The 12,717-nt window shown below is 57.9% G+C and overlaps 1 protein-coding gene across 4 annotated transcripts; it reads left to right on the top strand.

Annotated features, from left to right (window-relative positions):
* The first annotated feature begins 40 nt into the window (after nt 1-40).
* Nucleotides 41-10,306, top strand: TMPRSS13 (transmembrane serine protease 13). 4 transcript variants are annotated; one of them, XM_071769127.1, is made up of 13 exons: nt 41-192; nt 5,196-5,367; nt 5,624-5,725; nt 6,285-6,407; nt 6,499-6,628; nt 6,839-6,931; nt 7,022-7,065; nt 7,585-7,744; nt 7,834-8,006; nt 8,235-8,333; nt 8,560-8,702; nt 8,829-8,981; nt 9,107-10,306. In XM_071769127.1, exons 1-13 carry the CDS (start codon nt 172-174, stop codon nt 9,119-9,121), a joined length of 1,428 nt encoding a protein of 475 aa, XP_071625228.1. In that variant the 5' UTR covers nt 41-171; the 3' UTR covers nt 9,122-10,306. The 4 variants fall into 4 exon arrangements, with proteins under 4 accessions (XP_071625228.1, XP_071625227.1, XP_071625229.1 ...); XM_071769126.1 differs by lacking the exon at nt 41-192 and adding an exon at nt 317-2,076; XM_071769128.1 differs by lacking the exon at nt 41-192 and having other exon boundaries at nt 5,249-5,355.
* The last annotated feature ends 2,411 nt before the right edge of the window (nt 10,307-12,717 follow it).

Here is a 12,717-nt window from a genome sequence, read left to right as displayed (position 1 = left end):
GAGCCGGGCAGGTTGGACTGGTTTCCCTCCGCGCCCGGCGCTGGCACTGACGTACAACCCCGCTCACCAAACAGCTTCTGTCCCGTCCGTCCCTGGGGACCTGACTTTGCTCGGCACCCTGGAGGATGGCTGTGCCGGAGCTCTGATCCCAGCACAGCCCTGCAGCGGCCCATGGACGGCAAAACCTCTCCGGTAAGGCGAGGGGGACCAGGGGCTGCTCCCTGGACACACAGCCCCACTGCCCCGGGGTTCTGAGTGGGGTTCTGGGGGGGGTTTGGCATCTCCCTCTTGCTCCCTGAGGCATCGTCTTCACCTTGGTGCTGGCAGGGAGAAGGACCTGAGGCTGCTGCCTGTGGGTTGGTGCCTCCAGCACCCCTTGGCACACAGCAGGAGGAGGGCTGACACCAGTAACCCCAGGCTCAGCCCCGGGCTGGCACAGGAGGCCCCGGGACCCCTTTTCCACCTGGGAGTGGATTTGCAAAGGCTGTCACTGCTGTGGGACCTGGTGCCCCTTGGTACCCATGGGGCTGCTCAATCTGAGCCCTCTGCTGCCTCCTGCCAGTGTGTCCCCAGGAGTGGTGGGGTGCTGGTGACCCCAGCCCCTGCTGCTTTCCCTTGCTTGCTTTCTAAGCAGTTTTCCCTTTGGTCTTTTTGGGTTGGGTTGACCAGATCCTGCTTGATCCCATCCGTGGGCCCTGCTGAGCATCCTGTCATGAGGAAAATATCCATCCCCAGCTGGGCAAGGGGCTCAGCCTGCCTGGGCAAGGCAGGGGATAATTACAGTGCCCAGCACTGCTGGTTGTGCCAGTGATGTCCAGAACGTACAAAGCCAGCAGTGATGGTGTGGATGGGGACTGAGGGGAGGCAGGGACAGCTGTAAAAGCCACCCTCTTCTTGCCCCTTGGTGTGTAAGGGCCTCAGGAGCAGAGAGGGCTCATGTCAGGTCCTGGCTGGGTCCTCGGGGAAGAGCAGCCTATTCCCAGCACTGCTTTGCTGTGAGATTCCAGTTCCTGGTAGTCCCAAAAGCAGGCAGTAGCACTGTATTTTGGTGAGAGCAGGGCAGGACCTGAGATGCCCACATATGGAGACAATTGCTTCATCTTGGGCATCACCATGGGGCTACCTTGGCTTTGTCCCTTGGATTAAATAGGCCACTAGGAGTCCTGGGTGCCACCCTCTGCTGTGCACCTGCAGGAGAGTCCCTTTATCTTTCTGTGCCTTGGTTTGCCATTCCATAGAATGGACTGAGCAGGAATTACTCACCCCCTGGAACATTTTCTGATCTCTGCCTATGCTCACAGTGGCACAGGGCAACCTGTTCCCAGCCAGATTGGGCTGACTCAGTCAACAGGGTTTGTCATCTGCACTTGCAAAATGGTCCCTGTGTGTGGCTGGGGACATCACTTCCCCCCTGTGTTGCCCCTTTTTCGTGGCATCTGGATCTCAGCATCCTCCTCCTGTATCTCCTGCCCATCTGTCCCCATGGCCCTGCCCAGCTCCACACTGCCAGCAGCTGGGGAGGGGGCTTGGGGTCCCTCACAATGAGCCACCACTCTGCTGTGGGTGGGTGTCACTGCATAGAAAGGGGCTTCCACAGGCTCAGGAGTGTTTGTCCCAGGTGAGGACAATGTCACCACTGTGTGCTTGCTGAGCTGATGTGCTGTGGGCAGTGGAGGTGTTGGAGCTGGTTCCCTGCTGTGAGCACCTGAGAGGGAAGGTGTGGGGCCAGCTGGTGTGGGGAAGGATGATCAGGCAGCTCCTTCCAGCCTACTTAAGAGGGGCTGCTTCCTTCCCCTCTCGATGCTCCAGGTTTTGGGCAGCTGCCATGTCCCTCTGCTCCCCCGAGATGCGCGGGGCCCCGGGTCCGGTTGCAACACCCCAGGTGTTGCCCGGCTCCTTCCGCTCCGGCTCCCTCCCTGAAACTGCGGGTGGCTGCTGGCTGCTTTCCCTGCCTTCCCTCCCCATCCCGGCAGATCCCGAGCCTCGGGCCCAGCCTGCACCTCCTTCCCCTGGGGATTGCCCCCTGCCAGCATGGATCCGAGGGCTTTGCCTCTGCGGCGGGGAGTGGAGCTGCAGGTCAGTGTATGGGGCAGCTCAGGGTGCAAGGGGGATGGGGTTCCCAACCTCTGTGCTTGAGGTGCTTTCCCCGGTTCTCCTCAAAGCCTCAGACCAGAGCAGAGAAGGACTGATGTGGTGCTGATGCTCATGACAGGTTTAGCAAAGGGCTGGGCTTGCAGACAGGCACCATCCACTTGTTCCCAGCATCCTGGGCTGGGCACAAGGTGTGCAGAGCTGACTGGGGGTCCCTGTGTGTCCCCAGTGTGTCTCCAGCGTCCCTCCTGCCAGGGAAAGGATCTGGTGCTGCTCCCCCTCCCCACAACTGACTTTCAGGCGTGCTTGAGGCTCTCACAGCTGGTAGAACGTTTGCAGAGAGGATGTTAGAAAAAGACTTCAAACCGCAGCCACCCGTGAGTGATAAGCGATAAGCATGGCTCCAGGTCTGACTTTTACTCAAAAGCCAGCAAAGGATGAGTAAAGGTTTTGTGGGCAGAACTCGTAGCTTGCTCACCAGGGTAATGCACACTCCTTAACAGAAACACCTTTGAAAGGCTGCTGCTGTTTGCTCTGTGCTCCAGTGGCTGCACAACAGCAACCAGATGGTTACCGGGAACCTGTTGTTAAAGTTTTGTTGGCTTCTGTGGTAGAAAATGAGATTTAAATGCTTGGACTTCAGACTTTTAAGGAAATAGGAAGCTAATAGTTCACTGGAGTGTAAGAAAGGTCATGTGTTTCCTGATAAGGAATAAGAGCAATCTAACCTATGGTGACTTTAGGTGTTAATTTGAGATGTTTGTATGGTGGAGGTAGAAATCCTTTAGCAACCCAGCATCATCTGCTTACTGGTGAAGCCGGGCTCTGTTTCCCAGTGCAATTCAGAGGTTTCTCTTTAATTCTGCTGTTGTGATAACTGAAGGGTTACATTTGCTGCAGAAAGAGGCAGGTGAAACACTGGACCTGTGGAGCTAGCACACAAATGCCCAGGTAAACGATACTGCCTGGGTATTTATTTACAAAAGTCTCATTTGTACATAGACAGGAGAAATTCTTTTCCTAGGAAGGGCTCCTGGTATGGGCTCTTTGTTTCTGCAAAGAAGGGGGGCAGGACCTGCTGCAGCCTGGGCTCTCTTGCCCATTACAGGTGCTTTCTGAGGATGCCCAGGGGTGTTTCATGGGTTCTGTGGATGATGCCCAGGGGTGTTTCACAGTGTGAGTGTCCAATACTTGCTGTGAGACCTTGCTCCCACCAGTGTCACTGCTCATCCTCATTGTGGGGACGCTGCTGGGGCTCTCCCGAGCTCCTGTGCCTGGCCAGCCCCACAGCAGACACCAAGATGCTCCCTCGGGCTCTCAGGCACCTCTGGGCTCGCTCACACGGCTGCTGCCAAATTCAGGCGTAGGGAAAAGTGGCTGCAGGCTGAGTACATTTGGACTCGTTCTGGCGGCCTGGCGAGGAGGGGTGGGTGATGCCGTGAAACAAGAAACCGAGCGGGGAGGTGGCTCTCGATGGCCGGGGGGCGTTAGCGGAGGTTGTGCCACGGCCCCGCGGGCAGGGGGAGGAGGCTGTGCCGGGGGGTGGCCCCGTGCACCCCGCTACTAGCCAGGGCTGGTGGCCAGGTGGCCTCCCAGGAGCCCCGGGTGCCTCCTGAGAGCTCTGCGGCTGTGGCACCCGGTGGTCCCTGGGGCACAGCTCCGGGGATGCCGTGTCCCCAGAGTTTTGGGGCGCGGGCTGGGGCAGAGCCTGCGCAGGGAGGGTGCGTGGCCACGCCGGCGTGCGTGACTCAGGGGATAATGCCCAGGAAGTTACACCACCGCATTGCAAGGAAGGGCACAGCCGGATTTACAAAGCATGAGCCTGAGCAGGCTCCCGACGTCCTCATTAGGGCTCCCGGTTCCCGGCAGGAAGCAGGAGGAGTGAGAAAATCCAGTGAGAAGCCAGTGGCTCCTGCTCTGACCAAGGTCCCCGTCCCCTGCCCGTTGCAGAGCTGGTGCTGCCTGCTGGCATGGCAGGGAAAGGGGATGGTATCTGGTTGTAGGGAAGTGCAGGGCTAAAAATCGAGGATGGACTCCTCGAGGGGATTGTTGGAACCCACCTCTGGGCTGCTAAGGGGTCCCCAGGAGGGTGGGTGCTGCCAAAGGATGGTGGCTCCCATTCTCCCATGGATGACCCTTCTACAGGATGACAGTGACATCTGTAGGGACAGAAATAGTCCAAATAGCCCCAATAGTCCAAAGGGTGCTGGTCATGGCTGCATGGTGCTGAGAGCCCTGCCAGGAAGCAGCAGGCAGGAGGAGTGAGGTGATGTTGGAAGCAACTGCTGAGGGCAAACCCAGGCCAGGCTGCCACTGCTGGGTGCTGGCTGGTGATGCTCTGGCAATTCCTGTAAGGCATGGCAGCATTTCTTCTTGCTGAAGGTGTATCTTGAGATTTTACAAGGCACAGAAAGCAGCATTTATTTATTCTGGGCTTCAGACACCCATCCTCTCCTCAGGAAAATCAGAGGCCCTTGTTTCCATGTCTGGTTTAAGGTAATGGAGGGCTTGGAATAGCAGTATTTTGAGGAAAGGAAACAAATACATTTTCTTCTGCAAATTCATGGATCAGGAGTGACACAACTGCAGAACAGCATTCCAGGGTGCAGGACGTTTCAGGGCTTGGAAAACACTGATTATTAAGTATTACTAAATAGCAGCTGGAAATTGCACTGTATTTTTCAAATGGCTAATTAAGGATAGATGCATAAAGTGGGGCACTGGCCCTGAGGAACTGGGCCACAGCATGACTGACCCGATGCCAAATAACCGGCTGACGGCTCTGCTCAAAGCCATCGTTTTGGGAGGTTTGCCCAGCAGCCACCTCCAGGGGAAGAGCTCCACAGCAAAAATGTTCACCTGTCCTGCACGGGACAGGGCTCAGGCTTTGCTGTCCAGGCAGAGGCACGGCAGAGGTGACTTGCTGTGCAGCTTGTGGCACTGGGGAGGCATTGCCAGCAGTGACAAATGCTGACTGAGCTGGGAGCTGTGCCGGGGAGCTCGGCTCCTCTGCCTCCCCAGCTGCCTGGGCAGGGGGATGGCAGCTCTGGGGATTTGTCTGGTGGGCAACAGTCGCTGTCAGTAACGGTCACCTCTGCTCTCAGGCCACGGCGTCACCCAGTAGTATCCCTCCCAGCCTCCATGCCTCCACGGCCAGCAGCATCTTTGGTGTCCGACCTCCCCAGCCTCAAGAAAACGTCCTCGGTGTCAGCTTCAAGCCCTACAGCCCGGATTCCAGCCCGGCCTCGGCTGCCTGCACGACCTGTGAGAGCACACGTAAGAGGATGGTGCCAAGGGTGGGCTCTGGCTGCCCTGGCCCTGGTTCCACCTAGGGTGAGGAGGGAGTGGGTCCCTGTGCCCACAGGCTGGTGTTACCAGTTACCAGGGTAACGGGGTGTGTTGGGGGGTTCCTGGGCAAGGGAGAGGACAGTGGCCATGGCAGGATGGGGGTATGCCACCGAGACATGGTCCTGCTCCCAGACATCTTTTAGGTCCCTTTGGACCCTTGACCCTTCCTCTGCCCTGCTGCCAGGATCCTCCATGTTCAAAGCTCCCTGCATGAGCCAGCGGCGGCTTGCGCTCATCTTCTGCGTCTCCGTACTCATCGTGCTGCTCGTCGCCCTCATCCTGCTGTGTGAGTGGGATCCCAGCTTGGGTTGGCTCAGGGCTCCCTCGGGCTGAGGGACCCTGCACTGGGAAGTGCTACGGGGAAACCTGAGAGGCGAGTAGGCAGGGATGTGCTCTTCCTGTTCCCTGAGTGTTCCTGATACCTGATGGACAAGCAGGAGGAGGATGGCTGGCAAAGGGAGAGCCTGTGGTCCCAAGGGATGCACCCCCTTTCCATCTCCTGGGTTTCCTTTGGTGGGGCACCCCCAGCAGCACCCATACTCGCCCTCCCTGGGTTGTGGGGCTAGGGGCAGGACCCATGAAAGAAAGTTCAGTCTGTAGGCAGATCAGACACAGAAAGCAGGGGGAATCGATTTAATCCTCAGGATTCAGCAGTTCAGCTGCTGTATTTGGTGGTCTTGAAGCATCTGGTGGGCTGGAGACATCTTTCTGCAGGAGTGGGCTCATGTTTGGGAGAGCCCCTGCGCATGGCAGCCCTCCTCCATCTGCCTGGGTGACAGCACCCTTACCCCCAGCGAGCTCCTCTCAGCAGCCCTGCCCTCACCCCAGCCTGCTCTTCCTTCCAGTTATGTTCTGGAGGTCACAGACTGGCATCGTGTACAAGGAGCCTGCTGAGAGCTGCAAGGACGGCCCCGTGCGCTGCGACGGCATCGTCGACTGCTCCCAGAGGAGTGACGAGCTGGGCTGCGGTGAGGCACCAGGAGCTGGGGGTGCTGAGAGCAAGGTGGGGAGGCCCCCGGGGTACTGGGCACCACCAACCCCCCTGCTCCATCCTCACAGTGCGTTTCACGTCCAACGAGTCCCTGCTGCACGTCTACTCCAGCACTGAGAGCCAGTGGCTGCCCGTGTGCAGCAGCGCCTGGGATGATAACTTCTCCAGGAAGACCTGCAGGCAGCTGGGGTTCCAGAAGTAATTCCCTGGGGATGGGTCATCCTGCTCGGGTGCTGGGTGTTGCTCTGGTTGGGTGCATGGTCCACCGGGCTCTTTCCCCCAGCATTGTGTTTTTCTGCTGTGTGTCCAGCGTGGCTCCGGGCGTTTCAGTCTGTCCCCCCAGGCACAGGGTGCAGAGGGGCAGGGGGGTCAGTCTGAGGGACCCTGACAGGCTCTCCCCTCTCACAGTGCATCGCAGACTGAGTACATTTCCTTGCACTTCCCGGGCAAGAGCCTCACGGTGACTGAGGAGCGAGAGACCATCCAGCAGAGCCTCAACAGGTACCAGGCAGTGTCACCTCCTGTCCCTGCCCCAGCCCTGGTGCCGTGGGGCGAGGGCTGAGGCTGCGTTCTCCCTCTTCTCTCCTGCAGCTCACTGTGTCTCACAGGAAAATACGTCTCCCTCCGATGCACCAGTAAGGGGTCTGGCTGGCAGGGCATGGGGCTGAGGGCGGGTGCATGCTCGGGAGTGTTTCCCTCCTTTCTTTGCACAGGGATGGGCAAATTGGGCGTTTCCCAGATAAATCCGTGGGTAATAAAATCTATGAAGACTGTGTTCCCAGGGCCCCTTTGAGCTCCCAGTGCTCACAGGCTCCCAGTGCCTGTGGGTGGGGAGAAAACAGCCTCAAGCTGCACCAGGGGAGGTTTAGATGAGATTTTAGAAGAAACTTCCCCACTGGAAGGGTTACCAAGCACTGGCATAGGCTGCCCAGGGAGGTGGTTGAACCACCACCCCTGGAGGTGTTTAAAAGACGTGGAGATGTGGTACCCAGAGACACAGTTTAGCACTGGACTCAGTAGAGCTGGGTTAATGGTTGGGTTAATAGTCTTGAAGGTCTTTTCCTACCAGAGCGATTCTGTGATTCTCTTGTTGCACGTCCCCCTCCTGAGCTCACCTCTCTGAGCCCACCCCTCAGCCCTGCTTTCTCCTTCAGGCTGTGGGCAGCGGATTTCTGGCCGGATCATTGGAGGGAAGGAAACCTCAGTGAGCAAATGGCCCTGGCAAGTCAGTGTGCAGTACGGGCCCATCCACATCTGCGGCGGCACCATCATCGATGCTCAGTGGGTCCTCACGGCAGCCCACTGCTTCTTCATGTGAGTGCTGCATGCAGCCCGGGGGCCCCACCTGCAGCCCCTGCCTGCCCCTCACACCCTGCTTGTTGTTCCCTCCTCTCCCCGCCCAGGAACAGCATGAAGATCCTCGATGACTGGAAGGTGTACAGTGGGGTCTCGGATCTGAAGCAGCCCATGGAGGGCGTCCCCGTCTCCCAGGTCATCATCAACTCCAACTACAGTGACGATCACGATGACTATGACATTGCTCTCATGAAGCTCTCCAGGCCACTGACACTCTCAGGTGGGGCCCCTCGCCTCAGGCTGGGCTGGAGATGGTGGTTTTGGGGAGAGAGACTGTGCCCGTGGGCTGTGTGGGGTACGGCAGAGACCCTGCCTGGTTGGGCACCAAGTGGTTCTCTGGGCTCCCCCCCTCCTCCCTGGCTGTAGGGCTGGGGACTGCAGCAGCTGTTTTGCTCCTGAGTGACTCATCCCTCTCTCCTCTCCTGGTTTTCATCATGTGTCCCTCCAGCCCAGGTTCGCCCAGCCTGCCTCCCCATGCACGGCCAGCGATTCCAGACCGGCAGGTCCTGCTTCATCACTGGCTTTGGGAAGACCCGGGAGAACGAAGGTGAGGGAGGACACCGGCTCTCCGCAAGCAGCTCGTGGGGCTCTGCTGCTGTGTTTGAGGGCTGTTTCCACAGTGGTTGCCCTCCTGGCATGTGGCTCTGCAGAAATAAGCCCTTGGAGAAATACCAGCCTCCTCCCTCCCTGCCTCCTTGGTGCTGTGGAGAGGGCTGGGGGTGGCGGGGGGAGGATGAGGCTCAGCCTGCCCCGTGGCTCCTCCTGCCTTGCAGATAACACATCCCCAAAGCTGCGGGAGGCTGAGGTAAAGCTGATTGACTACAAGATCTGCAACAGTGACAAGGTGTACGAGGGCTACCTCACCCCACGGATGATGTGTGCTGGGTACTTGCAGGGAGGGAAGGATGCGTGCCAGGTGAGCCAGGGCAAGGTGGCAGGGGACAGCAGGGCTGCCTGCTTTTCCAGCACACCAGTGTCTCCCGGTACTGGCAGAGGAGCACCTCCTGTCTCCTTTCCTCACCACTCTGCCCCTCTCTGCCAGGGTGACAGCGGAGGGCCCTTGGTCTGCGAGGACAACGGCCGCTGGTATGTGGCTGGGGTGACAAGCTGGGGGACAGGATGTGGCCAGAGGAACAAGCCCGGCGTTTACACACGTGTGACAAAGCTCCTCAGCTGGATATACAGCAAGATGGAGGTGAGGTGGCTGGGCAGGGCAGTGCTCGGGAAGGGAGGATCATCAGGAGGCCCCAGCTGCACTGAGAGGGGCTGTATCCCTCCAGCCTGGCCCCTCACCCTTGCTCTCCCCTCTCTCCCTTGCAGAGTGAGAATGACTAAAGCTGGGATGGACACTTGCCTGGGCCAGCACGGCCCCCGCTCTGTGTTGCTGCCAGGGCAGGATGCTACCAGCGGATCCCCCCACCCATCTCTGGACTGTACGGGCAGGCAGGGACCTGCTGCCAACCCCCTCTGACAATACAGCACCTCCAAAGTGACTCTGCCCTCGCCCAGCACCAGGGAGGTGGTGGCCGGGCAGAACCCCCGAGGGACAGCAGCCCGTGCCGGCTGGCCGGCGCCCCTCGCCCTCTCTGTGGTTCCTCCTGTAAATAGAGGTGTGAGGACGGGTGTTGCGAGTGCTTCCTGGCAGGGCTGCGGCACGAGGGGCTGCTTGGCACCTCCCCATCCTGCGGGGGAGGTCACGGATGGCAGCGAGGAGCAGGGCACCTTTGGCAAGGGCACTGCCCAGGGCTGTGATGCTGCTGGGTCATGGCTGTGCTGCCCTGGGCCGTGTGCCACGCCGTGTGCCACACAGCATCTCCCGTACCTGGGTGCCATGCTCTCTGGTTTCCCCAGGGAGGGCTGAGCAAAGCCAGGTGCAGGTACAGCCGCCTCGGGGAGGAGCAGTGGTTGCTCTGGTGGTTGCAGGCACATTTAGGAAGCGCCTCGTCGAGGATGTTCCACCCTGCAAGAGAAATTTCTGGTGTATTTTTCCATGCCACGGCTCCAGCCTGAGCAAGCACTCCCTCCAAGGACCGTGTGCTGCTCGTCTCAGACCTCCTCCCTGCCCTGGTGAGGATTTGGGCAGCGGCGTGGGCCCTGTCTGTGCTCCAGGGGTGGCTGAGGGAGGTGTGACAGAAGCCAGCAGCAGCCAAAAGCCACGGCAGAGCAGCGTGATGGAGAGCAGCCAGCCCTCCCGGCAGCGCCAGCCCCTGGATCTCGCAGCTCTTTGTGCAGTGACCGTGCTGGATCTCTTCCTCCTCCCTCGGCTCTGGGCAGGCAGGGATGTTGTAGCCAGCCTCACCTCCATGCCAGAGGAGAGGAACAGGGAAACAAGTGCCTGGATCTCCCAGAGGATGCTCTGAGGTGCTTCGGGAGATCCCCACCTTGGCCACGGCAGTGGCCATCGGGGCTGGCTGCCCTTGGCCCAGGCTGTGCTCCTCTCCTCAGCTGTGTGCTCAGCTGTAGAGGGGTCCCGGGGTGCCTGGCCACCCCCTGCTCTTCTCAATAAACGTTTTGGTAGTGCTCTGCCTTTGGCTCTTTTGGACGGGCTGGAGAGGAAGGCAGTCAGCCCCAGCCAGGGGCAGAGAGCTGTGGTTTGTGTTTGGATGTTGGGCCAGCAGGTCCAGCCCAGGTCTGTATGTGCAGAAAGCACCTGCTTCTCCCCAGGGAATGGGAGCAGGTGCCAATGCACGGGGCGGTGCTGACGGCTGCTCTAGACCTGCACCGAAACAATGAGAGTTGCTGCCTTTTGGGAAACACTGAGTCAGCCTGACCTCAAATAACTTTTCAAAGAAGCAGCCCAGAAACCTCCCACGATGTGCACAGGTGAGACTGCCTCCCACGAAGAGGCCGTGGGGCTGTTTTCACTCTGCTTTATCACGTCATTGCTGCCCAGTGAGTTCAGGGGGAAATAACCTGCAGGTGACAATCCCAGACCTTAGCCTGCAGCCCCCTGTGCTCAGCACCCTGCTTGCACCACTGCTTCCTGCTCAGGAGCATCTTGCCAGACAAGGGGTGCTGAGTGTGGCCCCACATCTGACTGGCCTCTTTCTGTAGCCCTGTGTGCTTTGGAAATCACAGGCCAACATCCCCAAGGAACACAGATTACAGAAACACAGTCTGGCGGGCACCATGTGAATTACTACCCATTAGTGGTGTTTTTCCCAAACTCTCCTTTTATAGCTCTTTGTTCTGCTATGTCAAAGCTGATTTGTTTATATGGTTTGAGAGATGATGTTTCTCGACAAAAATGTTTTCCCCAGAGTTTTGGATTGGTTCCCTTCCACAGTCAGTAACATCATCGCTTGGCACGGAGTCACTCAACTTGTGCAGTGCCTACGCTGGCTGTGCTCAACGAGGGAATACTCCTCAGGAGCTCCAGCACAGCCCTCTGCTTTGTTATTCCCTCTGGAGCACAAGGAATAACTGAGGCCAGACGATTTTATTGGGTTCAGATGCAGCCACACAACTTTTGTCACTGCCTGGCTCTCCCATGCCCCTCACCAGGCTGAGGGCTGCATTGCCATCGAACAAGCAGCTTGTAAATGTTTGTAAGAGAAGGGAAACACCTCAAATTTGGAGAGAAAAATCGTGGAGAGCCAGCAGCTCCTCTGCCAGGGCCTTGCTGCCCAGAGAGCACAGGGGGGAGACTCTTGCCTGGGTGTCAGACAAACGACACATAATGAGATGAAATCACGCCCTTGTTGGATCTCCTGGCAGTGCTCCTATTGACTCAAATTACATGAGGAGATCAGCCCAGCCCCTTCATTAGCATAAATCAGCATTGCCTGCCCAGCCTCATGGCTGCTAGCCCACATTACACCGGCAAAAGGTTTGTCCCAATTTTGCCAGAAAAGAGACCAGTGCTTGGCACAGTTCTCCCCAGCTCTGTGGGGAAGATGTTCACCATTAGCAGCTGCTGGAGCCAATTTCCTTCCATGGGAGTAACACAGCAGACCCTTCCCTTCCCACCTCTGCAGAGGAGCCTCTAATTTACTGAGTTTGTTCCGGGGGAAAAAAAAAATTAAAATTATGATGCCTGTTTTTTAGATTCTACCTGTTTTGAGCGGTGCCTTGCAAGCCTGTAAATAAAGAACTAGAGGCAGGAGAGGATGCTGCATGCCCAGCTGCAGCCAGCTGCATGATCCCAAGCTTGCTGCACTCCCATGACCACAGCAGCAGAATATTTTCTGTGTGCAGTGGGTGGTAACAGCTGAGGAGTGGGTAAGGTCAGAGGAGCCCCAAACTTGATTATAAGTGCTCAATCCCTGCCTGGCTCACTGCAGGGTAACTTGTCATCTTATCACTGTGCATTAAGAAGACTTGATGTTGTCCAGCTCCTCTGTGGTGGTCTGTAGCTCTTGACCCTTCTGAATAATTGCCTTGAAATGTCAGTGTTGGTTGATTTTCTTTTTATACTTTCCTGGAAACTGGGAAATGAATGTACAATGGCCATGTGCCATTACCGTCTGATTTCCACCTAAGATGCATTTGAATTTTTAGGGGGCAAAGCAGCTCGGTGGTGACAGCACTGCTCACGTACTTGTTCAAGAAGAAATGGCTCTCCAGGGTGGCAGCAGCAGCCAAGCAGACTCGGGTGTGCCAGCCTGGCCTGAAAGGGAGCAGAGCCCCCTGGCACTCAGCTACAGCCCATCCGACACCGTGCAGACATCACCGAACAGGTTTGTACCAGTGGCTCCAGCCCTTCCTCTCCTCTCCTCTCAGACAGCACTTGCCTATCGCTTCCTGAAGTACGTGCTGGTTTCTGACCTGCTCTAGCTAAGACCCAAAGGGTCCCTTTTTTGTGCTTCCCGTGCTCTGACTGAGCAAGGGGACTTAAGCCCGGTGGTATCCCCGCACCTAGCTGTGCCTTGCAGCCCTGGGAGGCAGAGGGCGAGGGATGCTGTTTACCGACTGATCCCTGGATTTTCTCT

Source organism: Heliangelus exortis, chromosome 26 (assembly GCF_036169615.1).
Source record: "Heliangelus exortis chromosome 26, bHelExo1.hap1, whole genome shotgun sequence".
Classification (NCBI taxonomy): Eukaryota; Metazoa; Chordata; class Aves; order Apodiformes; family Trochilidae; genus Heliangelus; species Heliangelus exortis.
Note: the sequence above shows the minus strand (reverse complement) of the source record. Positions and strands in the feature narration are given on the sequence as shown.